Genomic DNA, 26134 nt, shown 5'->3' with positions numbered 1-26134 from the left:
GCTCTCAGAGAAATTCAAAATTCTACAGGCAAGGCTGCATGTAATTTGACCCCCTTTACTCACCCCTACTCTTGTTATTCACCCTGTTTCAGCTTTGCTGCCCTTTACACTGCTTCTTGCTCATACTAGTCATACTCCCACCTTAGGGCCTTTCCACTGTCTGTTCCTTCTAACCACGATGCATTCACTTCCCTCAACAATATATACCAATATATAGAGCACTTTCCCAGGCCTCCCCAGTCTTCGTTCAAATGTCACCACAATGATGCCTGCACCAATAACTCCATTCACAAATGCAGCCCCTCCACCGCACATTTCTTATTCTCCTCATCTGCTCTTCCCCCGCCATAGCTCTTGTTCATTGACTCTTTCTCCACTAGGATATAAACTTTATGAGGTCAATAATCTGTATGTGTAATTCACTGGTGTACCTTTCCAGCACCTAGGACAGCACTAGCACATAGTAGATGCTCCATAAATACCTACTGAATAAGGAAATGAGTGACTTAATTTCATAGAGTTCACATTCATTATCTTTCTATCACTGAAAGCACTCCAGAGTCCAACCCAAACCCACCTACCCTTTTTCTTCAGACAGCAAACATTCTTCTATGAATGTCTACTGAGTGCTTCCAAATGCCAGATCCCAGGGAGGACTGCCCATATGCAAACAACAATAAGATGCAGTATCTCCCTTTGAGATCTTAGGAAAAATTTTTGTACTCTCTCCCCTCTCTTGTTTATCATTTCTGCTCTAGGTCCAAAGGGTCCTTTCCTAACATGAATGTGAGTTGAACTCAACTTGTGACATTTCATTTCTTGGAACTCTTGGTTCACCTGTAAGTGTAAGTTCTCAGTTCAGTGATTGTTTTCAGACAGACCAGGCAGGGATCACCCTCTTGAATTTCACATGTTAGATGTATTTTGTAGCGACACAGACTTATTAGTCATATATACAGCCCAAAAAACCATATAAATGCATACTTCCTTTTCATTATTTATTTAACAGTCCCTTATCACATTACTAGATTTTCTTTTTTTCTTTATAGTGCTCCCTTTATATTGTGAGCATTTAACAGGCAGTTTCCTAGTAAGTTGTATTAATTACAACTTTTTAAGTTGCTAGTGATAGAAAACTCAATTTGAGTTCAAGAGCAGGAGCTCAAAGGATGTCATAGGCCTTGGCCTTGCCTCACCTGTAAGATCCCTCTTCTCCATATTGGCTCCATGTGGGAGGAAGATTGCCACTAGTAGCTCCACGCTCATAATCAAGAGAATGTTTCTCCAGAAACTCAGATAAGAGACTTTGTTCTGACTCACTTGTTCATATTTATTCACAATGTTCACCTCTGGATATGGAGATGGGTACTGAAGGAAGAGGAACTATGCTGGGTGTCCAAAACTAACTAATGTTCACCCTACAGAGAGCTGCAAGATGTTTAACTTTGCTTTACATTTTTTAGATGCTGCATCACATCCCCTGGAGACAGAGGGTCATCTTCACCTTCACTTGTGCTATGTTTTGTCTCTGGCCTTTGTGTATGTTTTAATCACCTCTTACTCACCCTGTTGATTAGGGAGGGACTCCTGCCCTAGGGTTATGGGGAGGGCTAACTACATAACAGGTCAAGTGAGACTGACAGCAACTGAATAGTTGAATAGTGACTATTCAACTATGAATAGTCACATACACTCACAGCCCAAAGGAGGAGGACACCATGCCTGGGGCTGCCCTTGGTAACAGAGTGAAAAACAAGAGGCTGTGGGAGGCAAGCTTTGTAGTATCAAGTGTGTGTGGTCTTCGCTGGATCTAGTGGAAGGATGAAATTGGCTTGTTTGAATAACTCCACTGGCTGGCAAGGACCTGAAGCCCACTCCTCTGGGATAAGCAGCAACTATGCCTGTTCTCTTTGATAAGGAGGACTGTTTGACCAATGGACCTTATGTGTAGGAGCTAAGAGGGATGGAAGCTTGTGGTAGGCTCTCTAAACCTCGCCCGATTTTATCAGATGTCAAGGCAAAACATAATGTTGCTTCTTAATATTAGGCCTTATAGCACAGTAACTTGCAAAAGGTTGTGCATAGTTTTCTGGGCCTTTCTCAGAATAGTCTTTCTGTAAGTTCTCAGAAGTAGAACATCTGCCTTTCTTCCCTGTGCACCTTTCTTCCAGATTGTTATCCCCATCTTGGTCAATGAGAAGAATCACCTAGACTGGCCCCCTGTGGTATGTCAAGATGTCCAGCAGCATGCCCACAGCCTCCATTGTGACCTCATGGTTATCGTTGAGCACAGGAGGGGTAAGACTTTGTTGCCTCTTCCAGCAGGATCGGAAAACATGGCATTTTGGGATTCTGAAAGTGAGACCATGTAAGTACCACCAGTCTGGCCACATGGCTCCTGTGATATGGGAGACATTGATTTATCTGAATGTTTTTCTTATGACTTTTCTGTTCCTGACTTTGCACATGTCTTTGTGCTACACACAAGCCCACTTCTGCTGTTTGCCAACATCCTCAGACTCTGTGTGTTGTGCTGATTGCTACCCTGTCCCAGTCCCCCTGCCTGAAGTCTTATAAGGCTACCACAGCATCATGGCCTCTTTTCCACCTAGAATTACATCAGGGCAGAGAGCAGCCACACTGATTTCAGTGTTTTGCTTATCAGGACAGTGTCTCATCATTGGCAAAGGCCCAGATCCAGTCTGGGAGACAGCCATGCCACTTCCCAGCATTTACCCAGCACATGAGGCCACAGAACTCATTCTGGTGGCTCTTGTTACAGTTCCAGACCCTCCTTCCCCAGCAGCTGGCGACTTTTTTCAGATCCTGGGGATTTTTGTTCTAAATGGAAACAAATCTGGCTTTGTTAGAGCTTGAAGTCCATGCCTCCTGTGCCCAAGTAGGCATTGAAACCCGAGCCTCTTCTCCTTCAGGAATTACGTCTGCCATCAGCTTCTACTTACCATTCCAGCTACAAGCTATCTTTGCGCCCCTCATAAAATGAGGTATTTTTATTTTCTTTCAAGCCAGGCTAAGTATCTAAATGATATTGTTTGTTGTATTCTACACAGCATTTTTTGGGGGGGATCGGGGAGCTCCTAACAAGATGCTTAGGTATAGGGGATTACTCAAACACAGAAAATAATTTCATCTGCTGGATCAACAAAATAAAAATACTGGTTTCATTGAAAACCATTGTTGGTAGCACTAAGAAAGCCATCTTTTTTGATGTTTTAGAGTCTAATATTAAAATGTGTTTTTTTGGTCAACACAGCAACATAAATGGGTGGAGAACCATGGCAGAATCCACTATCTCTATCATTTCCTTGAGTGTCTGGAATAGAATGGGAAGGCTATGAGGCAAGGTTACATAGAACCTAGCACAGAGCTCTGGATCCCAGCTTTTACTTCAGGCTCTGCCACATGCGGACAGGACATGTGTAAGCAGTCATTTATTCTCCCCCAGACTCTGTTTTCTTCTTGCTTATAAAATGCAGGTGGACTTAGTACCTGCCTCTCACTCAGGGTCCTTGTGAGATGGTATCTGTAAAGCTCTTAGGATAGCATATAGCATATGATAATGCTTACTAAATGGTAGCTAACTATTACAACTAAGTTGGAGAGACTTGAGGTTGGGGATGGGCCAAAAGTCAAAATGCAAGGCCTGCTGATATCCAAGATGCACTAGACGTGCACCTTTAAGGATAATCTGGGAGAAGAAGGTCATAATGAAAGCTGAAGTGGGCAACTTCCAAGTTGGATGACCTCCATTTGTGTATTTGCCCATGTTGGGAAAATGCACAAATGCCAACTGGCCGCAGGTGCCTGAGACTACCCAGCATCTCTATGTGTTCGTGGCAACAGGCCATCTTCCTGCATGATCTCAGACTGCCCTAATGCCAGGAGTTTCCCGATGCATTACTGTTATTGTTGTATGTTCAGAGCCCATGATTTGATCTGAAGAATAAGTAATACGTGGGATGGCAATGTACTTTATAATGAGTTTTTGCTACTGGAAGTAATTTGCTACATATATCAATATAATTTGAAGCAATTTCCCAGTTAAATGAAAAAGTTATTTTAGTTTAATAAAAATATTCAATTTTAAAATAAATAAATACAAATTACCCTTTTCCTGTTCCTTTTATATTTTAACATAACATTCAGTGTCTGTGTATATAATCATTACTGAGTTTATCACCCTTTGTTTGAACTTGGTAATTTCCCAAAAGGCTGGGTCATATTTCAGGAAGGTGAGCATCTTCTCCCTTTAATACCTTCTATAATCATTTATGATTAAATTAAGCAAACGTGGTTTCCTGGTATAAAACTGTGAATGATAGACTCCCTTTCTCTGCATTTGTATCAAGTTCTTGGTATAAACAATTTTTATTTAGAACTTAATAAAAAGGCAAATCAAAATACATTTTTCATTTTTAAGTCCTTCTAAAATATTCCTGGTTTGTTTGTTTATTAAAAGGATAGATGAGGTAGAATGCTTGAGAATTCCATTCTTTCCCAGAAAAGCAAGGACAGAGTGAAGTTAACATTGGTGTTCAGATGACTGCTGATTTGTTTTGGGGAGAAGGAAGTAACCAATTTCCTCTTGATGCAGAGGTCAGGGCTAAGACCAATGTGAGGAAACCACAGAAAGGTAGATGTGCTTCCATTTAGAGATACATTTCCTCCCAGGGAGAGCCCATCTACTGAGGAATGCACTGTTTTGTCAAGCTGAGAGGCTACTGACATTATTGGGATTCAAGCAAGGTCTGGGTGGATGTGCAAATGTTTCCTGTCTAGTATATACCTGCATTGACAGAAAGACTTCACAGAATTTGAAATTCTTAAACTAGGCTTCAGAATATTGGTGAACACTGTCTTGGATAATTGTGTATGCATGCACGCATAAGCACTTTGTCTGGGGAGGATCTATATTTTGAATTGACTACTCATCAGTCTACTGTCCAACAAAAGTTAAGAATGACAGGACTAGCTCTAGCCAGCATTGCTCAGTTGGTTGGAGTGTCATCCTATAAACAAAGGATTATGGGTTCAATTCCCAATCAGGGAACATACTTAGGTTATGGATTCAATCCCTGGTCCAGGTGTGTATGGGAAGAAACCAGTCAATGTTTCTCTCTCTCCTTTCCCCTCTCCCTTCCTCTCTCTCTAAACTAATGAAAAAATGCCCTCAGGTGGAGATTTAAAAAAATGTTTTTCAAAGAATGTGTAGATTAGATGGAATTTCCCACCTATTCTTTTAAAAAATTGGGATTCAGTTTGGGAGCACCCAGAGTTAAGTTATTTCCAATGTTTCAAGAGATTTGTTTGGCCTTTCACAGCTTGGATTCCACAGATAAGTCTGTCATCTATGCCATTGAGTCAGCAGTGATCCAGTGGAGCCACCAAGTACAGCTGGTCCTCAAGAAAGAGTCTTCCCAGTTGCTCCTACAAGGGGAAAATCTCACCCCTAAGGTGGAGTTGGACTTCTGGAAGAGCAGGTAGGTGCATGCTCACTCAGACCCTTGGCAACTGTCTTACAGAGGGTCACAGCCTGGAGGAACCAACCATGAGTCTAGTCCCACCTCCAGGTGTTTCTCCCATCCCCTAGAGCCCACAGCTCAGTGCCACTTGGGTCCATGCAGTTTTCCTACACTCTGGGAGAGGCACCCTTTCCTAGGGTCCAGTGGCTGCCCCTCCTTCCTGAGCTACTACAGTCAGTATAACTTCTGACATTTCTTTAAAGGCTCTTTCAAGTACATGTAAAATTAATTAGTTCTCTTTTATATATTTTTCTTACTTGCCTACTCCCTTCTCATTTGACAGTCAAGGCTACACACACACACACACACACACACACACACACACTTTGTGTAAGAAGCTGAAGAAAAAGAGTGTTTTGACAGCAGGCTGCAGAAGAGCCACTCCTCGGTCCCAGCCAGTCATCAGCAGCACTTGAAAGCCCATCAGCCTCTGTGTCCCAGCGCCACAGACTTCCAGAAAGGCCTAGTTATTTCTCCTGCTGATTCCACATCTGGCTCCCCATTTCCTTGCTCCTATTTATCATTTTGCTGATTAAGCTTTTACTCAAAAGGAGATAGATGTTTGAAGCAGATGTCCCTGTTCTTGCACCGAGTGGGGAGCATCCATATCCCATGACCTAGAGTGCCTGTAGGGTTTCAGCACCCGTTGGTGCCGCTGTGCTGAGATGTCCCATCCCCTCCCCGGTTCTGACCATTCTGCTGGCCTACTGCGGGTGCTTCTCCAGCAGCCTCACTCTGACACCTCACTCGCCCACCCCAAACCTTCCTGCAAGAGCTAATGACCTCCAGCTGCCAAGCTTTTGAGCCACCAGATGTTCTCAGCAGTTTTCTCTCCTGTTACCTCCTGGAGCTGCCCCTTTGAACCATGTCCCTGATGCAGGCTTTTGCCCTTGCTGTTCTGGGCACAGATGGTCTAGCTACTTGGACTGGAGCCAGCCTGTGTGGAAGCCCCTGAGGCAGGCCTCCTCTCTGTCCATCTGAGGGGGGGTAATTGTCGTGTGACTGGTGTTCCCCGACGTTCACCTGGACTCACCTCCTCTGTGGTGTTACAGGTCTGAGGATCTGGAACACATTTACAATCAACTCAGAACAATGAAGGTGAGGGGCCTGGCGGGGCTCCTGGACAAGTTTCAGAGCAGCTACTTCCCAGCTTTCCAAGCCATGTTCAGAGATGTTGTAGCAGGTGAGGAGCAGCAAGTATTTTCATGAATATGTTTATCTCAAATTTGTAATTTAGGGCTGAAATTATCTTCTCTCTCTGATTTCAGCAGCTTTAAGTCCTAATAACCCTCCGACCCCACACAATCTAGCATGACAAGAATACCAAATCTAGAAGCAGGAAGGCAGCTACCCTGTGCTCTGTTTGCATTTCCACCACTTTGTGACCTAGGGAAAGTCCTCTAAGTCTCTGAGTTCTGGTGTATACCATGGTTATGAGACACACACACTTCCCACCTACTTCCTTGAGCTGTTGTGATGTAATATAAGTGGAAGTGGTGTATTGACTGTACCATACCACGCAAATGCATATTTTTATCTCTCACTTGTGGAATTCAGGCCTCTTTGCCCCTGGCCCCTCCAGGTCTTTATTCCATTTCTAGTTCCATTCTGCTTTTTCCGTTCCTACTGTAAGAAGGGACTGCAATTTCCTGGCCATCTGAGCACCAGGCAAGATCAACCTTGTCAAAATTGCAAAGCCAGCAAAGCCTATAATTAGAAGTAGTTAAGTTATTCCAGGGCTCCCTCTCCTCTCAACAGTGCACTTAGCTTCTTTTCTTTCTCTTTTCAGACCTCTTCCTACCTCTTCAGGATTGTAGGTCAAAATGTGCTTTAAGAGGTATTTGCGATTTCACGGGATTTACACTCATCCAAGCAATGATTTCCAAACATTTTTTTCCTCTATAGTACTCTGTCTTCAAAGACAATTTCTTATGTCAGTCCCACAACATAGAACTAATAGAGATATATTCATTCTGTCAAAGAGGGGAGTGTCCTGTGTCCCTAGCACATTGGTTAATTCTTTGTCCCACCTTTTTCTCCAAATGATGTGGGGCTTGAAAACCACTCAGCTATAGGAATGAAAGTTGTAGCGGTAAAGTTTCTGACATGGACTCCATAACAGAGAAGAACTTGCAGAAGTAGTTAGACTTTGAGGTCCTTCTGGCCCTGAAGTCTTATCACAGAGTCTGCTCTGCCTGGACATAAAGCTGGCTTGGAACAAAGCATCCCTTGAGGCTTTGATTTATTGCTTCACTGAAAGATTTCATGTCCCAGAGGAATTGACTGTTGTTCCCAATTTGTAGTTCAATAAAATTGGTGGTATGTGTACCACTGTTGGTATGAGAGAGTATTATGGGGGATGTATCAACAGGCGTACTTAAAAATGTGTGAAAGGGTAACCATTTTTGATAGATGATGCCAGTTTTCCATTGATGTTAGTGATTTGAAGTTCTCATTTTATATGATTTTATTTAAGTTAAAATGAGGGTCAGTTCAGAGAAAATTTAAGTAACACTATAGGTTATTTGCAGACATGATAAATATCTTAAGGGAGATATGCACATGACTGTGATTTGGGACTCTGAAGTTAAAAAATACATGTAGTAGAATTATATTTGTGAGTTGATTATTAATAAATTAATAGACTATGATTATTTACACTATTACTTGCTTGGTCCCTTATGCCAGCTTTAAAAAGTTATTTGTAGTAGAGTATATAATGGCAATGAAAATAAATTTTAAAAAGCAGTTATAATAATACCACATAAACACTACTGTAAAAATAAAAATCCTTGAAATATATAATTCAATTTGGATGATAGAAGAAAATAATTTTGATTAGAGGAATTGAGTAGAGAACTTGTCAGAAATTTTGTTGGGATCTTTGAAAAGTAAAAATATTTTAGAGGTATTTTATGTGCATTACTCTTATTAGTCATAGGAGGGGTTTTCACTGGCTCACTGATGGACTGAGGACAGGGAGAAGAAAATAAATATTCCTGGGTTAGTGCACATGAATTGGAAAAGAGTGACAAATGAAGAAGGGGGTTAAAAAAATGTAGTCAAATGTGTTGGAACAAGGTTGTCTGAAGCAGAATTGATTAGGAAATAAAGAACCTGGGAATAGGAAACAACAGTATCCTGGAGGAGAGCAGACTAATTAGGGAGTTCTCATCTCTGCCCACTAGGGGCAGGATTGCAGGGTGGTTGCTCATCCAGGATTTTTGCAAGTGGAAGAGATGTTGAGGTCCAGTGGTGCTCTGGAACAGATTTGAACTGGCTTGCAGTTTCTCAGGAGAGCCCACTGTGTGCAAATCTTTTCAAATCATCCTCCCTAACACTCACTGAAGTCAAGTTGGTAGCTTTAAACTAGGCATAGTGGGAATGTTGGTAATTATACAACAGAAATTGGCAGATGCTGTGAATAAAGGATTTTGTCTCAGAAGAGCCTGTTGTTAAAGATTTCCCAGAAAACTACTGGGCAGCCTTGTGCAACTGGCCTTTTATATTTATAGTTGTTAAAAGTTGTGAGCCTAATTCTGTTCATCCCTTTTTCTTTATTTGCCTTGAGAGCCAAGGTGATTGCATCCTGGACTGAATGAGGCAGTCTTCGAACACTGTGGTCTTAAAAATCAGTGGAGTGCTACCAATTACAGAAAGATTTGCTTTAAAAATACTATCATAAAGAGAAAGATGCTCTGGCCTCTAGGCTCAGCTTCTTTTCTCACAACACCCATGAAAGCTAGAGCTCACCCTCATTAGAATGGCTGCTGCCCTGGCTGGTGTAGCTCAGTGGATTGAGCACGGGCCTGCGAACCAGAGAATCACAGTTCGATTCCTAGTCAGGGCACATGCCTGGGTTGCAGGCCGGTTCCTTGCAGGCCAACTACCAGCAGGGGATGCATGAAAGGCAACCATACATTGATGTTTCTCTCCCTCTCTCCTTCCCCTCTAAATAGAAATAAATAAATAAATAAAAGAATGGCTGCTGAATTCTGACATGCCCCTCCCCACACAGCAGTTTGCTGCTTCCCACTCTCTTATTTTAAGATTCACCACTCTAATTAATTTATCATGACATTTGACTTTCTTTTTATATAGATATATATTTTTTAAGATTTTATTTATTTATCTTTAGAGGGGAAGGGAAGGAGAGAAGGAGAGAAATATCAATGTATGGTTGCCTCTCGTGAGTCCCCTGCTGGGAACTGGCCTGCAACCCAGGCATGTGCCCTGACTGGGAATCAAACCATGATCGTCTGGTTCGCAGGCCCGTGCTCAATGAAGGCCATCTGCTCTCATATAATAGGGCCTCTCATATGATGTTCTACCTGGGAAAGAACTCATCTTTGTACACACTGCCTTGCTGTTTAGTTTACCAGTGGCCTTCTGCATTCCTTCTAATTTGCCCTGCAGGATTAGTACCCCATGCTACTGGTTTTTCTACTTTCCCCTCTCTGTCACCATAAGATGATCGGTGAGAGGCACTTCCCCTTCCTGGGCTGTGTCAAAGGAAATGGTAGGAGATTTTCCTGGCTTTCCTCATCATCCTCAGGCTGTGTTAGTTCTCTGTTCCCTGTGACTTCTTCTCCATAAGAGCTCAATAAAATTTTTTATTAGCAAATATTCATCAGAGACATTACCCTTTGTGGAATGCCCACTTTGGTCCAGCACTGTTAGCTATGTATGAAGAGTCTATTTGTACTACCTTCAGACCTTCACAAGAACTCCTTATTTTTAGAGAGAGGGGAAAGGAAGGAAGTGAAACATCAATGAGTGGTTTTCTCGCTAGTGCTCTTTACTGGGGACCTGGCCCAAAACCCAGGCAATCAGACTGGCAACCCTTTGATTCACAGGCCTGTGCTCAATCCTCTGAGGTCTACCAGCCAGGGCAAGAACTCTTTAAATTAGTTACTGTCCAACCTATTTTTTGAGATTCAGAGAGGTTAAATGTGTCCAAGGTCATACAACTGGTAAGCGTCTGGGTTGATGTTTAAAGATATCTTCTTTACTCTGAAATCTGTCCTCTGTCATCTATTTTGTGTTGCCTTGGAGCTATCAGTGGCAAAGTCATTAGCAAAAAATTACCAAGTATCTTCCCCACACAGAGCACCAGGCTGGAGCTGAGAGGGCCAAGAAGTTCAGATGTAGGAATGTTATAAGAAAGCCTCCTCAAATCATTATCTTAGCTGTCCAGGGCTCTTCAGATTTCAGTATCTTATCTTCAGAGCTAGAAAGTTTGGGGGGACCAGCCTTCTCTCTTCTCTCTCAGTTTGGGAAGTTCAGACTCATTATTTTCCAGGCCCCAGGGCTCCAACTTGGTGGATCTGAGCTCCAGGCAGAGAAGGGTGACTCTCTTCTGTTTCTTCCAGCTCTGATAGAAGCGAAGGACATCTACACACACCTGATGCCACTCTACCGCCACCTGGAAACCCTAGAGAGCGTGGAGTTTCCGGAGGTGAAGTCACGGCTGCGACCTCTGCTCCATGTGGTCTGTCTGATTTGGGCCACGTGCAAGTCCTACTGCTCCCCAGGGCGGCTCACTGTGCTGCTGCAAGAGATCTGCAACCTTCTCATCCAGCAGGTTGGCCATCCCAGGACCCCTGGTGACCTCTCCCTTGGGGATGGTTGGCATCGAATCACAGGGGAGAGTAAAGTGTAGGGCAGGGAAATAATTACAGTCCACAGGGTTCTCCTGCTTGCATTATTTTACTAGTCAAGCCAGTAACACAAAAAGACATTTTCAGTAGTGCTGCAGTATAGTCTTCCTTTCCCCTCTACCCAAAACCCACAGTCTGATGAAGTGTAGGAGTGGTGAATTTCAACCTCCTTAATGGTCTGCACCCTCAGCCTGTTTTAAGTGAGCAGTGAAGCCTAATGGCTGAGAATGCTGTCTTTGGAGTCAGACATCTCTGTGCCAAATCCTGCGTCACCACTTGTTAGCTGCGTGTGCCTGGTCAAGTTTCTTATCTGCTCTGTGTCTCACTTTCCTGTGTGCAGTGGTAAAAAGAAGAGGCCCATCTCAGAGGGCAGCGGGGTGATTGTGGGGCTCTGATGAAATCACACAGGGCAAGGCTCCATGTGCCCTGGACACTCTGAGAACTTGGTGCCTGTCAGCTTCAGAAAAGCAGCCTCTTGCATCACATGCTTTATGCTCCCCATCCTAAAGACTCTGGTAGCACCAACCAGGGCAGCATAAACCTCTAGGAGTGTGTCTGTGAATAGAACTGGAGGTCTTAAGAAGGTTTGGGTGGTCTTCCCCCAAATTGGCTTCCTTTTTATCTAAGGAACTGAGACTGACTAAATAATGAACACATTTAAAGAGGAGCTAATTATAACTAACATCTATGAAGCACATTGCAGGCTCCAAATTGCTGTGACATTCATGATCCTGGTCATTTTCACATGAGCCCTATGAGGTAGGCAGGGAGAGCCTTATTAGATTAGCATTACTATTTAAAGATGTGGACTAAGGCTCCAGGAGGCTAACAAAGTTGCCAAAGGTCCCCCCATCCATGACTGGAAGCCAAGTAGCTTGATTCGTAAACCAGTGGTGCATCACTCTATGTTTCAGCCAGGAATCTTTTGGTTGAAAGTGTAAGGAAACCCAACCAAAAAAGATAATTTATTGGCTCACAGACTTCAGAAGACCAAGGCCACACTACCTTTAGCCATGGCTTACCTTAAGGCCTTAGATGGTACCTTCAGGACCCAGTTTTTTCTTCCCCTCCCGCGGTGGTGGAGGCAGCTGTCTAACAGATTCAGCTCCATGGGCTTCCAGGTTAAGTCTCTTAGAGGCAGGGAAATAATTATGGTTAGAGAATTCTTGCACTTAAATTATTTTACTACTGAAAGTCAGTAAGAACACCTAGGAAAGAACACTTGCCTCAGTCCCAGCTGGCCCAACAAAAGACTCATGATGTTTTCTTGTCTCTGATTGGTCATTTGCCCAGACCTAAGCTAATCACTAGCTATTTGGCTTGAACCCAGGTCCCAATCCACTTGTGGAACTGAGGATGGAGTCACATGTTTCTTATATTATACTACTAAAAATATTACTTGGGCAATTATTCAGTTCAGAGCTGGAGTTGGCAAAGTTGCAGGATGTCTTGCACTTGCAACCAGTTTTAGTGACACTAATGTGTTTGCATTCCAGGCCTCTGATTATCTCAGCCCAGAGGACCTCCTAAAAAGTGAGGTGGAAGAAAGTCAGAGAAAACTGCAAGTAGTCATGGACACCTTGAACTTCTTCAAGCAGGTGTTTCAGGACAGAAGAGAGAATCTGCACACTTACTTCAAAGAGAAACAGGAAGTCAGGGAGTGGGATTTCCAGTCTTCTTTGGTCTTTGTGCAATTGGATGGCTTCCTGAGACGACTGCATGTGGTGGAGGTGAGTGTGCTTCTGCACCCCAGGCTTCCAGCTCCAGACAGGAGTGAACAATCCAGGGATCCAAAAAGCAAATAGGAAAATGGCCAACGCAACATGGTGGTCAACCCTCCACTGGTTGGAAGAACCCGCAGTAAGATTCAAATATTTTGATTTATCATTTGGGTTGATCATCATATAATGGTGATTCTGCTAGAAGTTTTGGAAAGTCTGATTATAGACCCATTTAGAAAGAAGGCCCAAGGAATTGAAACTGGAAAAGACACTGGTATTCAGCCTTTCTGAAACAAAAGCTTTAACATACACATTACTTGCTAGACTTAAACTTTTACCATAAGCTAAAATTTTCCAAGTCTTAAGTCTCCTATCAGAATCAGTCGGCTAATTCAGTTGGTCTTCAGATTGCCCATAATCTTCAAACTTTGTTTCAAATACACCCTTGCTAAAAAGTTTGGTGTGCAAAATTCAAGTGAGCTGATCTGGAGGCAGCTGCCCATACCCACAAAGTCACTACTTTGAACTTGCCCTCCTCCACTACCAGACTAGTGAATCCCAGTGCAAGATAAATGTGACTTTTGCTCAAAGTTGTGTCTCTCTCCAATTATTTGACAGTGAATGTGAATATTAGTTTAAGGGCTAGGGTGAGGAGACATGAAACTTTTTCTTTTGATTGTTTTTTAGCCTCAGAATTTAATATGTGAATTTAATATGTTAGATCTTCTAACACTTCACAAATCAGCATTTGCTGATTGACCTTTGGGGGAAGCACAATGGACATAATAAAATGAACATATACTTATTCTTAAATTTCTTTAGGATATTCAAGGTCAAGTTCAAGATTAAGAGTATGGCCTAGAAAATATAACCAAAGACACTGAAATAGAGAACAGGCTGACAGTGACCAGAGGGGAGAGGGGAGGGAATTTCAGGGGAAATAAGGGAGGGATTTAGAGGAACCTATATAAAGGATACATGGACAACAACTGAGAAGGGTGGAAATGGGAGGGAGGGGGGAGGATGGGGGGTGGGATGGGATGGGAGTAATAGACAGAAAACTGTACTTGAAAAATAATTAAATAAAAAAATTTAAAAAAAATAAAATAAAATTTGAATTAAAAAAAAAAAGAGTATGGCCTAGAAAGACCAAGAAAGAATTAAAGTTACATCACTAGCTATGGTCAGCAGAGACAGGGGGTGATGGGGGGGTGGGATATGTTGGCAAGAGGCTGGGATGAATGGCACAAACTGTGGGATTATGAGGATGAGCACATGAGACTGAATCTGTCCATTTCCCTTTCCAAATGCTGACCCAGTACTGCTATTCACCAGGCCTTGAGAAGGCACTAGGGATACAGTGATGACTGAAATATGGTTTTACCTGTAGGAAGCCCTTGGACCAACAGCCATAGCACAGAACAGCATAGACTAATGGAGGATATCCAAGGACAGAGATACACAGAACCAGGAAACTTAAGTGAGGTGTATTAAATGCCATGATATGAGCAAAAACTGATGTGTTATTGGGAGCAAGAAAGAGGAATCCCTAAGTCAATGGGACTCTGAGAAAGTGGTAAGCACAAGAGGAAGTGAATTTTGAAAGCAGACTAGGAATTTGCTGGGGAAAAAAGATGAGGAAGAGCATAGAGACAGAGAAATTGTATATGTGAGAAGCCTGAAGCTAGATCTTTTGAAAGGCACACCTTAAATCCGGCGTTGGGATCATGGAAAGTATAAGTAATTGATATCCTAAATGTCTCTTCCCCGCTCCCCCCGCATCCCACCATGCCTGTGCCCATGCAAGCAGTTCCATCTCAGCTTTTGATGTGCATCCTCTCCCCCCATCCCCTTCCACTGTATTCCTTTCACCTCCTACATCAGTCCTTTTGCTGCTGGTTAGTTGAGCTGACCAGTTGGAGTGCCTGCTGTTATGGTACACAGGCTTGCAGGTTCTCCAGCCCTGCATCAGCCCTGGAGTGAAAGCAGAGCACAGCTCAGAAGTGACTGTGGGGCCAGGGCCCCAGTCCTATGCACAGAAGCTCCTGATGTGACTTTGCATATAGACAGCTACTCTAACACCAGGGCACCTAATCTGCAGGGTACATCCAGTAAACACAGGAAGCCAGGGCCGCCAGCCTCCCTGGAATCGTTACTCTCACAAGAGTCCACTCTCAGGCTGCTTTTTCTTTCTGAGTCAAGAGCACAAATGCAGAAAAAGCAGTTGCCACTGTTTAATTAGAGGATAATTTGAATGCCACCATGTTCTCAAACTTCCTGCTCCTTCCAGTCTTAACTTTTCTATCCTGTGCTCTGGTTTGCTTATTTGCTCTTAGGGCAAACTCTACTATTTTTTTTTCTTTACTGCCTTTCCCTTTATTTTCTTTTCCCTCTTTCTTCTCTTTCTACTTGTCTCCCTTTCCCTTCTCTGTTTTCTAAGTTTTCTCTCTCTATTTGTTTCCCTTAGCTCTTTGTTCACCCTGAATTTCCATAATTTTCCTTTTTCCTGTGGCTGCTCCTTTAGTCTGTCCTAGTATTTCCTCCCCTCTTTCATTTTTCATCTTTAAATCATTTGCTCAGCCTCATACCCTTGGCCTCTAGTTCCCCCACCTCTTCCTACTCAGCTCAGCGCAGCGGGACATGGGACTATCGATCGCCTCCAAGCAGATTTCATGTAGCCCTTTAGTTAACATTCTGTGTATCTTTGTGATCGATGCCTGTTTAAATGAGATTAATCTGCTTCTCTCTAGCAAGAATTAGCATGAACCTAGCCTTATTTGTCTTGCTATTCTAATACAATATGTAGCTACCGAGACGTGAGTAGCTGCAATTAATAAATACACAAAGCTCAGTTAATAAAATGACATCAATGTGTCTACTACCCTTGAACATGCTCACATCCAGAGTTATGCTTTGAAGGGTTGGTTTTTAATATCCATAGTTCTCTTTTATTTCCCTCCCTCTGATTTGTGTTACTTTTCTCTTCACAAGAAAGTTTCATTGTGTAGATCAACTCTTCCCCTCTGGATACCTGTTAAAATAATGGTGGTGTGAGCTGGTGGCAGGGGGTGGGGGGTGTTGCACAGTATATTCTTGAGCAATTTTCAGCAGGTCTGCAGTATATGGTCTACCTGCATTCTCAGAAGGCCACTGTCCTCCTCCTCATCACAGTGACACAGCTTATCTCTTAGTTTAGCCTGAGCAGGGAAAGGAAGGAGACTAGAAAAATTAAAAACTAACATGTTTCAAGAGCCCCCCTCAAGCCAGAGCTTGCACCCTTTCAAGGGTCCCAAGAGCAAGGCTTTGAAACCAGAAAAGGCACCAGGGACTGTGCTGCCTGCCATGTGCCAAACCCAATAAGCAGAACAGGGACTGAATCTTTATGGGCACTTTATTCAGATGGCTCTCGATCTAAGAAGACAGCAGATTCATACCCTAATGACCTTCTTACACTTTCTTTCCAAGTGAGCCTTTTATAACAGGGAGTAATCAAGGTGTGGTGAGGGGTTTTGAAATTCAGGGAGGATTAGGTGAAAGAAACTGCAGCATTCTTGTCCTGGGCAGTTAGCTGTTCCCAGGGGCTGGTGGTTATCTGTCTCTCCCTGGAATACAATGGCCCAGATGCCTCCACTTGTCCCCAGGAGATAATCTCTAGCAGTGCCCCAGGAGGTCAGCTGTTTCTCCCGGGAGCCAGGATGGGCCTTATCTGTAGTTTCTGAAACAATAGCTGTAACATAGGCATTAGTTATTAGGCGTATAACTATTTATCTTAACCTAAAATTTTCTAACTCTTGAGTCCGCCATCAGCTTGAATGCCTTTATTGTAACCAGTGAGCACAGTGGAGCACAGCACGTCCACTCCCTGGCCGTTGTCCCAGGGCTCAGGCAGGTTTAGCTGGGATTTGTGCCCTGGGGGCATGTGGGTCCAAGCATAGTCTTTTCATCAAACTTGAGTATTTCCTAGGTGGTTCTAAAAAGTCTGCTTTCTCCCCCTCCTCCATTTTGAGGGCCCCAAAGTGGTTCTGTGGTTTTATTCTGCCTACACACTCCACTCTGCCTTTGCACATTGCTTTTACAACATGATTTCTAGGTCATTTTTCTAAATAAGCCACTTGGGTAAAACTGTAATTCACATTCCATGAAAGGGGTGTATTTGACTTTACAACTTACTGAGGAAATACCAAACATATACAAACTCTTTCCAATTTGAATAGTCAAGAATCTAAGGAGAACAGAGCCTTTCAGCCCCATCTCAATCCCTTCCCTCACCCTGTTTTTCTGCTGGGTGCTACAGCTCCACACCACATGCCACACCACACACATACAGTATGCACACTGAACACACGCCACACCAGCATAATACACTGTGCACACAGCACATATACACATCACATACACAGCACACACACAATATACATATTTGCACTGCACTCATATAGTATATGCACATCACAGATGCACACAGTTGACACTGCACAGAGACAACACACATTGCACATACCACACACTGCACATATATGCCCTGCACATAAACACCACATATGCACATACACAGTAAACACACTGCACAGACATAAATCACACAAACGTCACATATACAATGCACACGCACATATACACCACAAAACATACACACACTGCATATATTCATACTGCACACACAATACAGTACTCACAGCACAGACATATACCATACGCTGCATACACATATAGTATATGCTGCACACACGGTGCAGACACAGAGTACAGCCACTGTACATATACTGCACAAATACCACACATACAACATACTCATATACACATCACAAAACATGTGCACACAACATTCTCACACATCAGAGACCACATACCTCACACACAATACACATAACTCACACACCCCCTCACATCCCAAACAAACCATATACAGGCCCCCACATTCATACCCCGCATCATACATGTATACACAAACCAAACGGAGTTTCTTTTTTGTGCCATAATATTGTGGATGCTGCAGATCCCCCATTGATCTGTTGGCCTGCAGACTCTGCCCTTCAGACAATGCAGTATACAAGCAGCTTGGAGAGAGCTCTCACTGCTTTCATTATAAAATTTCTGTAAAGCTGTGACTCACTGGAGGCAGAATGATTTCCTGCTGAGGCTTTATGCAAGGTGATTAGCAGGGAGATAGGTAATAAGCTGACCTAATACAACCGTGTTTCCTTTGCTGTTTCTGCCACCTCCAGTCACTCTGCTGCCTCTTTTCATTCGGGCCTAATTGGGCTGGTGTCCCTTTCAGCCCTGCCTGAGTGTGTGGTCACGTAGGAGACCATTAGCTGCATAAGGTTGGCTGCTCTCCTAAGGTAAAGAAACAGTCTTTTTTCCCAATGACCTTTTGAGGTTTTCATCTATGAATGTCTGCTTTGTGCTCTTCCTTAATGAATTCCAAAGACATTTAAGATAGGTGGCATGACCTCCCCTTCAAGTACGGGCTGTGTTTGCAGGTCTTACCATTATCCCTGAGTTTGATTCTCCACCTCAGGGGCCACAGCACGAATGGAAGCCTCTCCCACCACTCTGTTAAAAGTTGCACCAGTTTTCATAAGAACAGGTCACAATTGGCCCAGTCAGCTGCCTGGGACTCCATGCTCTTTGTGGTAACTGGAAAGGAGCACATGTATATCAGCCATTACTCATCTCTTATCCACCAGCCTTACCTAAGGACATCAGGGTGACAATAATTCATTACAGTGGCTCCTTTTTATCCAAATACCACCATGGTATGTTCCACGGAATTCAGTAACCCCGCAGCAGCTCAGGTATTAGCAAACTCACTTGCAGGCTAGGGAAGTGAGGCTTCGAAAATCTGTGTCTTGCTTTAAGCTACACAGCCAGTAAATAACAGGCCAGGGCTGTGTAAACCCAAGGTTTTCATCTCTGTCCTAGGCTTTTCCCATGGTGCTGCATACCCTACCCTTCAAGTTGACATTTTCAGCCTGTATATGGCATAATGAATTTCACATGTTTACTACTATGATGAATAAAAATGGGCATTTAAAAGTATCATTTAAACCTCTTACTGATTTAAATTGCCTTTCATCTGTTTTGTGGGACTTTCAAATAAGTGATAAAAGAGCTACATTAAGAGTCAAAGATACAGTCATAATCACTGTGATACATCTCTTTCTATTCTTGCAAGACAATTTCCTGTCAGATTCAGGAGTCTTCTCTACCATACTTTTATTCTGCAGTCCACCCAGAAATGGAAAGCTCACTACCTCTCTTTGTGGCCGTGCTGTAGCTGGACATTTCTAACATAAGATGGTTTTGTTTTATTCAGTGGAACCACATAAAATTGCCATTTTTGTAGGTCAAATACCAGAAATTTTATAAGTTCCACCAACAAGATGAGGCCAAATCTGTTCTGTTTGCTCATTTGTCTTCACTCTGCCCTCAGAGAAGGGCCATGCAGGGTTCTGCATTGCACTTGACCAAGGCCCTGCAAACACTTAAAGGCGCAGTTCTGCCTTGCTTTGTAATTTTCCTCTTTTCTAATTTTCTCAGTTGCTCCCAGACCCTTAGTTCTTAGATTTTCTACCACCCTATCACCTTCTCCTGGATGTACTGTAGATAGTTGAAGGCCAAAGATCATATATTCATTCATTTAACAAATATTTCTCAGCATCTGGGACTTTTCCAGGGCCTGAAGACTCAGTAATACATCTGGGGTATTTACAGTCTACTGAGAAAAATGCACAGAAAAATTTAAAGAATAATATAATGCCAAGTAGAGTAATATAATTCCAGATAGGTAAAAGCACTGAAGAAAGCACATAAAGGGTAAGGGGAGTGAGTGCAGCAGAATGATAGAGTGGAAATTCAGGCCTTGTTAATACAGAAGAATAGGTCTAAGAATTTATTTTTATTCTGTTTAATGCTATATTTTTATGTTTTTTTTCAATTTTTTAAAATTTAATTCTTGTTCAAGTACAGTTTTCTGTCTTATATTCCCAGCCCTGCCCACCCCCCGTGCTCCCCACCTCCCTCCCATTTCTACCCCCAACCTTAGTTATTGTCCATGTATCCTTTATAGTTGTTCATGTGAATCCTTCCCCTTTTCCCCTGTGATTCTCTCCACTCTCCCCTCTGCTCCCTGTCAGCTCGTTCTGTATTTCAGTGTCTCTGGTCATATTTTGCTTGCTTGTTTGTTTTGTTGCTTAGATTCCTGTTAAAGGTGAGATCATATGGTATTTGTCTTTCACCGCCTGGCTTATTTCGCTCAGCATAATACTTTCTAGTTCGATCTACGATGTTGCAAAGGGTAGGAGCTCCTTCTTTCTTTCTGCAGCATAGAATTCCATTGTGTAAATGTACCATAGCTTTTGGATCCATTCATTTACCGATGGGCATCTAGGTTGCTTCCAACTCTTGGCCATCGTAAATTGTAATGCTATGAACATCGATCGGGGTGCATAGGTTCTTTTGGATTGGTGTTTCAGGGTTCTTAGGATACATACCTAACAGTGGAATTGCTGGGTCAAAAGGCACGTTCATTTTTAGTTTTCTTAGAAAATTCCATACTGTTTACCATAGTGGTTGTACCAATCTGCAATCCCACCAAGAGTGAACTAGAGTCCCCTTTTCCCCACAACCTCTCCAACATTTGTTGTTTGTTGCTTTGTTTATGATGGCCATTCTGACTGGTGTTAAGTGGTATCTCATTGTGGTTTTAATTTGCATCTCTCTGATAGCTAGTGATATTGAGCACCTTTCCATGTGTCTCTGGATCCTCTGTATGTTCTCCTTGGAGAAGTGTCTGTTCAAGTCCTTTGCCCAATTTTTAATTGGGTTGCTTGTCTTCTTAGACTGGAGTTGTATGAGTTCTTTGTATATTTTGGAGATTAAACCATTGTCTGAGGTATCATTGGCAAATGTTTTCCTAAACAGTTGCTTCTCTTTTTATCCTGATACTGTTTTCCTTAGCCATGCAGAAGCTTTTAATTTTGATGAGATTCCATTTGTTTATTCTGTCCTTTATGTCCCTTGCTCTAGGGGACATATCGGTAAAAATACTGCTGCCTGGAATATCTGAGATTTTCCTGCCAATGCTCTCCTCTAGGGCTTTAATGGTTTCACGGCTTATATTTAAGTCTTTTATCCACCTTGAATTAATTTTGGTGTATGGTGTAAGTTGGTGCTCGAGTTTCATTTTTTTGCATGTAGCTGTCCAGTTCTCCCAACACCATTTGTTGAAGAGGCTATCTTTACTCCATTTTATGTTATTGCCCCCTTTGTCGAATATTAATTGACTGTAGAGAGTTGGGTTTATTTCTGGGCTCTCTGTTCTATTCCATTGGTCTATGTGCCTGTTTTTGTGCCAGTACCAGGCTGTTTTGATTACAGTGGCTTTGTAGTATAGTTTGGTATCAGGTATTGTGATGCCTCCTACTTTGTCCTTCTTTCTCAAAATTGCAGGTGCTATTCGGGGTCTTTTATGGTTCCATATAAATTTTTGAAGTGTTTGTTCCATGTCTGTGAAATATGCCATTGGTACTTTAATAGGTATTACATTGAATCTGTAAATTGCTTTGGGTAGTATGTATATTTTGATGACATTAATTTTTCCAATCCATGAACACCACCTATATTTCCATTTGTTTGTGTCTTCCTTGATTTCTTTCTTCAGTGTTGTATAGTTTTCTGCATGCAGGTCTTTAACCTCCTTAGTTAGGTTTATTCCCAGATATTTTATTTTTGTGTTTGCTATATCGAATGGGATTTTTTTCTTGACTTCTGCTTCTGCTCATTCATTTTTGGTATACAAAAATGCCTTTGATATCTGGATATTGACTTTGTATCCCACTGTCTTACCAAATTCATTTATTAGTTCGAGCAGTTCTTTGGTAGAGGCTATAGGATATTCCATGTACACTATCATGTCATCTGCAAACAATGCCAGTTTTGTTTCCTCCTTTCTGATTTGGATGCCTTTTATTTCCTTTTCTTTTCTGATCACTGTGGCTAGAACTTCCAATACTATATTGAATAGAAGTGGTGAAAGTGGGCAACCTTGTCTTGTTCCTGATCTTAGTGGAAAAGCTTTTAGTTTTTGCCCATTGAGTATGATGTTGTCTGTAAGTCTCTCATATATGGCCTTTATTATATTGAGGAATGCTCCCTCTATTCCCTCTTTGCTGAGTGCCTTTATCATAAATGGGTGTTGTACCTTATCAAAAGCTTTTTCTGCATCTATTGATATGACCATGTGGTTTTTGTCTTAGCTTTTGTTTATGTGATGTATTAAATTTACTGATTTGTGAATATTGAACCATCCTTGCATCCCTGAGATGAATCCCAGTTGGTCAGGGTGTATGATCTTTCTGATGTATTGCTGGATGCGATTTGCTAATATTTTATTGAGGATTTTAGCATCTATGTTCATCAGAGATATTGGCTTGAAGTTTTCTTTCTTTGTTGTGTCTCTATCTGATTTTGGAATTAGGATGATGCAGCCTGCTTAAAAAGAGTTTGGAAGTTTTCCATCATTTTGAATTTTTTGGAATAGTCTGTGAAGACTAGGGATTAGCTCTTCCTTAAAAGCTTTGTAGAATTCTCCTGTGAAACCATGTGGCTCAGGGCTTTTGTGTGACAGGAGTTTTTTGATTACTGCTTCAATTTCATCTGCTGTTATTGGCCTGTTCAGGCTTTCTGCTTCTTTTTCAATGAGTTTTGGAAGATTATATTTTTCTAGAAATTTGTCCATTTCACCTAGGTTTACAACTTTCTTGGCATACAGTTCTTCATAGTAATTTCTTACACTCCCTTCTATTTCTGTGGTATCAGTTGTAATCTCTCCTCTTTCATTTCTGATTGTGTTTATTTGGGTCCTCTCTCTTCTTTTCTTGATGAGCCTACTTAAAGTTTGTCTATTTTGTTTATCTTTTCAAAAAACCAACTCCTGGATTCATTGATCCTTTGAATTGTCCTTTTAGTCTCTATGTCATTTAATTCTTCTCTGATCTTGGTTATTTCCTTCCTTCTACTTGCTCTGGGCTGTCTTTGTTGTTACTCCTCGAGTTCTTGCAGGCGTCGGGTTGGGTTGTTTGTTTGAAATGTTTCTGTCTTCTTTAGGTAAGCCTGTATTGCTATGAATTCCCTCTCAGGACTGCCTTCACTGTGTCCCATAAGTTTTGGGTTGTTGTGAGTTCATTTTCATTAGTTTCAAGAAGCTTTTTGATTTCCTCCCTAATTTCAATCTTGACCCATTCGTTGTTTAATAGCCTACCATTCAATCTCCATGCTTTTGGGTGTTTTGGGTTTTTTCCTGTGGGGTTGGTTTCCAATTTCAGTCCCTTGTGGTCAGAGAAAATGCTTGGTATGATTTCTATTTTCTCAAATTTGTTGAGGGTTGTTTTGTGTATTATCATGTGGTCTATCTTTGACAATGTTCCATGTGCATTTGAAAAAAATGTGTATTTAGCTTCTTTGGGATGGATGGTTCTATATATATCAATTAGGTCCATTTGTTCTAGAGTGTCGTTTAATGCTGCAATATCTTTGTTGATATTTTGTTTGGAAGACCTGTCCATTTTTGACAGTGGGGTGTTAAAATCCCTTACTATAATTGTGTTGCTGTCAATATCTTTCTTGAGGTCCTCTAGGATTTTCTTTATATATTTGGGTGCTCCTGTGTTGGGTGCACACATATATATGATGTTAATGTCTTCTTGGTGGATTCTTCCCTTGAGTATTATGAAGTGACCTTCTGGGTCTCTCTTTATAGCCTTTTTTTTTTAAGTCTATTTTGTCTGATATGAGGATTGTTACCCCAGCTTTTTTTTTTCTTGTCCATTTGCTTGGAAAATTTGTTTCCATCCTTTCACTTTCAGTCTGTGGTGGTCTTTTGACCTGAGGTGGGTCTCTTGTAGGCAGCATATGTGTGGATCATGCTTTCTTAACCATTCAGCTATTCTATGTCTCTTAATTGGTGCATTTAATTCATTTACATTTAAGGTTATTATTGAAAGGTACTTATTCATTGCCATTTATGTACCTGTGTTCCTCTCTGTCTCTCTCTTTTCCTTCCTTTCCTTAAAGCAGCCCTTTTAGTAATTCTTGTGGAGCTAGTTTTGTGGAGGCATATTCTTTTAGACTTCTTTTGTCTTGGAAGCTCTTTATTTGGCCTTCTATCTTGATTGAGAGCCTTGTTGGATAAAGTAGTCTTGGTTGTAGGCCTCTGTTTCTCATTACTTGGAATATTTCCTGCCATTCTTTTCTTGCTTGGAATGTTTCCATTGAGAAGTTATTAGCCAACCTTATTGGGACCCCTTGTATGTTACTTCTTTTTTCTCCCTTGCTGCCTTTAGTATTCTCTCCTTGTCCTGGAGTTTTGCCATTTTAATGATGATGTGTCTTGCAGTAGGCCTCTTTGGGATCCACCTGCCTGGGACTCTCTGCGATTCCTAGATTCGTGTGACTTTCTCTCTCCTCATCTTAGGAAAATTTTCCATTATTACTTTTTCAAGTAGGTTTTCTATCCCTTGTTCTTCTTCTTCTCTTTCTGGTATTCCCATTATTCGGATATTATTACGTTTCATATTGTCTTGCATTTCTCTTAGACTCTCCTCATTTTTTCTGATTCTCTTTTCCATTACCTTGTCTGTCTGGGAGATTCTTTCCACCCTGTCTTTGAGCTCGCTTATGCGGTCCTCCGCCTCATCAGTCCTACTCTTCATACCTTCTACTGTGTTCTTCAGTTCAGAAAGTGTATTTTTCATTTCCTCTTGGCCTTTTCTGATGGTTTCTGTTTCCTTTTTCATGTTGGTATAGTTTGCGGAGAGTTCATTGTAGCTCCCCTGTAGTTTCTGGTAGCTCGTTGTAAGCTCTTTGAATTTCCTGATAACCAGTGCTTTGAATTCAATATCTGATAGTTGACTTGCCTCTATTTCATCTAACATTCTTTCTGGGACTTCCACCTTTTCTTTCATTTGGGGATTGTTTCTTTGTCTTCCCATTGTTTGTGATGCTCTTCTTGTTGGCGTCAGCTTCTTAAATTGATCTGTTCTGGTACCCTGAGGTTATGGTGTGAACTTCTGTGGTAGGATACCTGTGAAATTCAGTGGTGCAGTCTCCTGCAGGTATCTTGGTGTTCCCTGCTCCCACTACTCCTCTGGTTGGTGTCCAGCTAGTTGAACCTTTTCTTCTGGTCTCACTAGCTGCAGCAGCCTGAGGGGCTGTTAGTGTGGCTCTTCTCGAGCCTTGGTACACTCAACTGGTCTTGCCAGTGCCCCCCCAAGATCCAGACTGGTGCCACTCTCCCACGCCCTACTGAGAGAGGATTTTCTCCCAGGCTTTCCAGCCCTGGTCTGGCGTGAGGGCGCACACTCCCAGCCAGGCTTTCCTGTTCTCATAGGCTTGGGTGCAGACCTTTCCCTGTGTTGTGGCTGAACACACAGGGCAACTCACAATTCTCCCAAACCAACAGCAACAGCCTGACTCCCTGTGTTTCCCTGTCTGTGCAGGCTGAGCAGGGATGGAGCTGGCGACTGGCTCTCTTCCAGGGGCCCAGCCAGCAACCCGAGACTCCCCGAGACTGTTCACCAGCCGGTACAGGTCCCGCGCCACAGGGATCGCCCAGGCGACCCTCAATTCCCCAAGCTGAGGGTCGCTGCAGACCCTGCCCCTCCGGGAGAGCACGGGCGACTGGCGGTTCCACAAGTAGAGGGCCGGCGCGGGCCCCTTCGGGGGCCGGGAAGGTGGGCACAATCGGCGGTTGGTCAAGTCGGGGGGCCAGCGCGGGGGGGCCCCCGCCCCCCGCCGGCCCAGGAGGCACGGGCGACCTGCAGCCACTCAAGCTGAAGGCCAAGGCTTGACTCCCAGTGCCTCCCAGTCTGTGCCAGCTGAGCAGGGATGGAGCTGGTCTGTGCCGGGTGAGTAGGGATGGAGCTCGCAACTGACCCACTTCTGGAAGCCCCGCCAGCAGCCTGAGACTCCCCGGGACTGCTCTGCGAGGGCAGGCACAGGCCCCAAGAAGCAGGGAATGCTCTGGCAACTCTCAGTTCTCCCAAGCCAGCAACCTGACTCCACGGGTTATCAGAGCTTTCTGGTTTGCTTCCGAATGCTCACTCCTCTCTCTGCCACTATTGGCAGACCGATATCTTATGGTGTTTTCCAATCTGTGCCCTGCCAGATTGGGGTGGTACCAGTGACCAGTTCTCTCCCAGAGACGGTG

At 42.8% G+C, this 26134-nt stretch overlaps 1 protein-coding gene across 5 annotated transcripts in view; it reads left to right on the top strand.

Annotated features, from left to right (window-relative positions):
* The window catches only part of DNAH9 (dynein axonemal heavy chain 9), a 393611-nt gene that overhangs the window by 5975 nt on the left and 361502 nt on the right, over window positions 1-26134 (top strand). For all 5 annotated transcript variants that reach the window (XM_037028297.1, XM_037028295.1, XM_037028294.1 and 2 more), the window contains exons 2-6: window positions 2172-2368; window positions 5343-5501; window positions 6596-6726; window positions 10916-11127; window positions 12700-12933. In XM_037028297.1, the coding sequence (XP_036884192.1) occupies window positions 2172-2368; window positions 5343-5501; window positions 6596-6726; window positions 10916-11127; window positions 12700-12933 (933 nt within the window). The remainder of the gene's footprint in view (window positions 1-2171; window positions 2369-5342; window positions 5502-6595; window positions 6727-10915; window positions 11128-12699; window positions 12934-26134) is intronic.

Source organism: Sturnira hondurensis, unplaced genomic scaffold (genome assembly GCF_014824575.4).
Source record: "Sturnira hondurensis isolate 20B ecotype Veracruz unplaced genomic scaffold, ASM1482457v3 Scaffold0019835, whole genome shotgun sequence".
NCBI lineage: Eukaryota > Metazoa > Chordata > Mammalia > Chiroptera > Phyllostomidae > Sturnira > Sturnira hondurensis.
The sequence above is the reverse complement of the archived record's forward strand: the minus strand, read 5'-3'. Positions and strand labels throughout refer to the sequence as shown.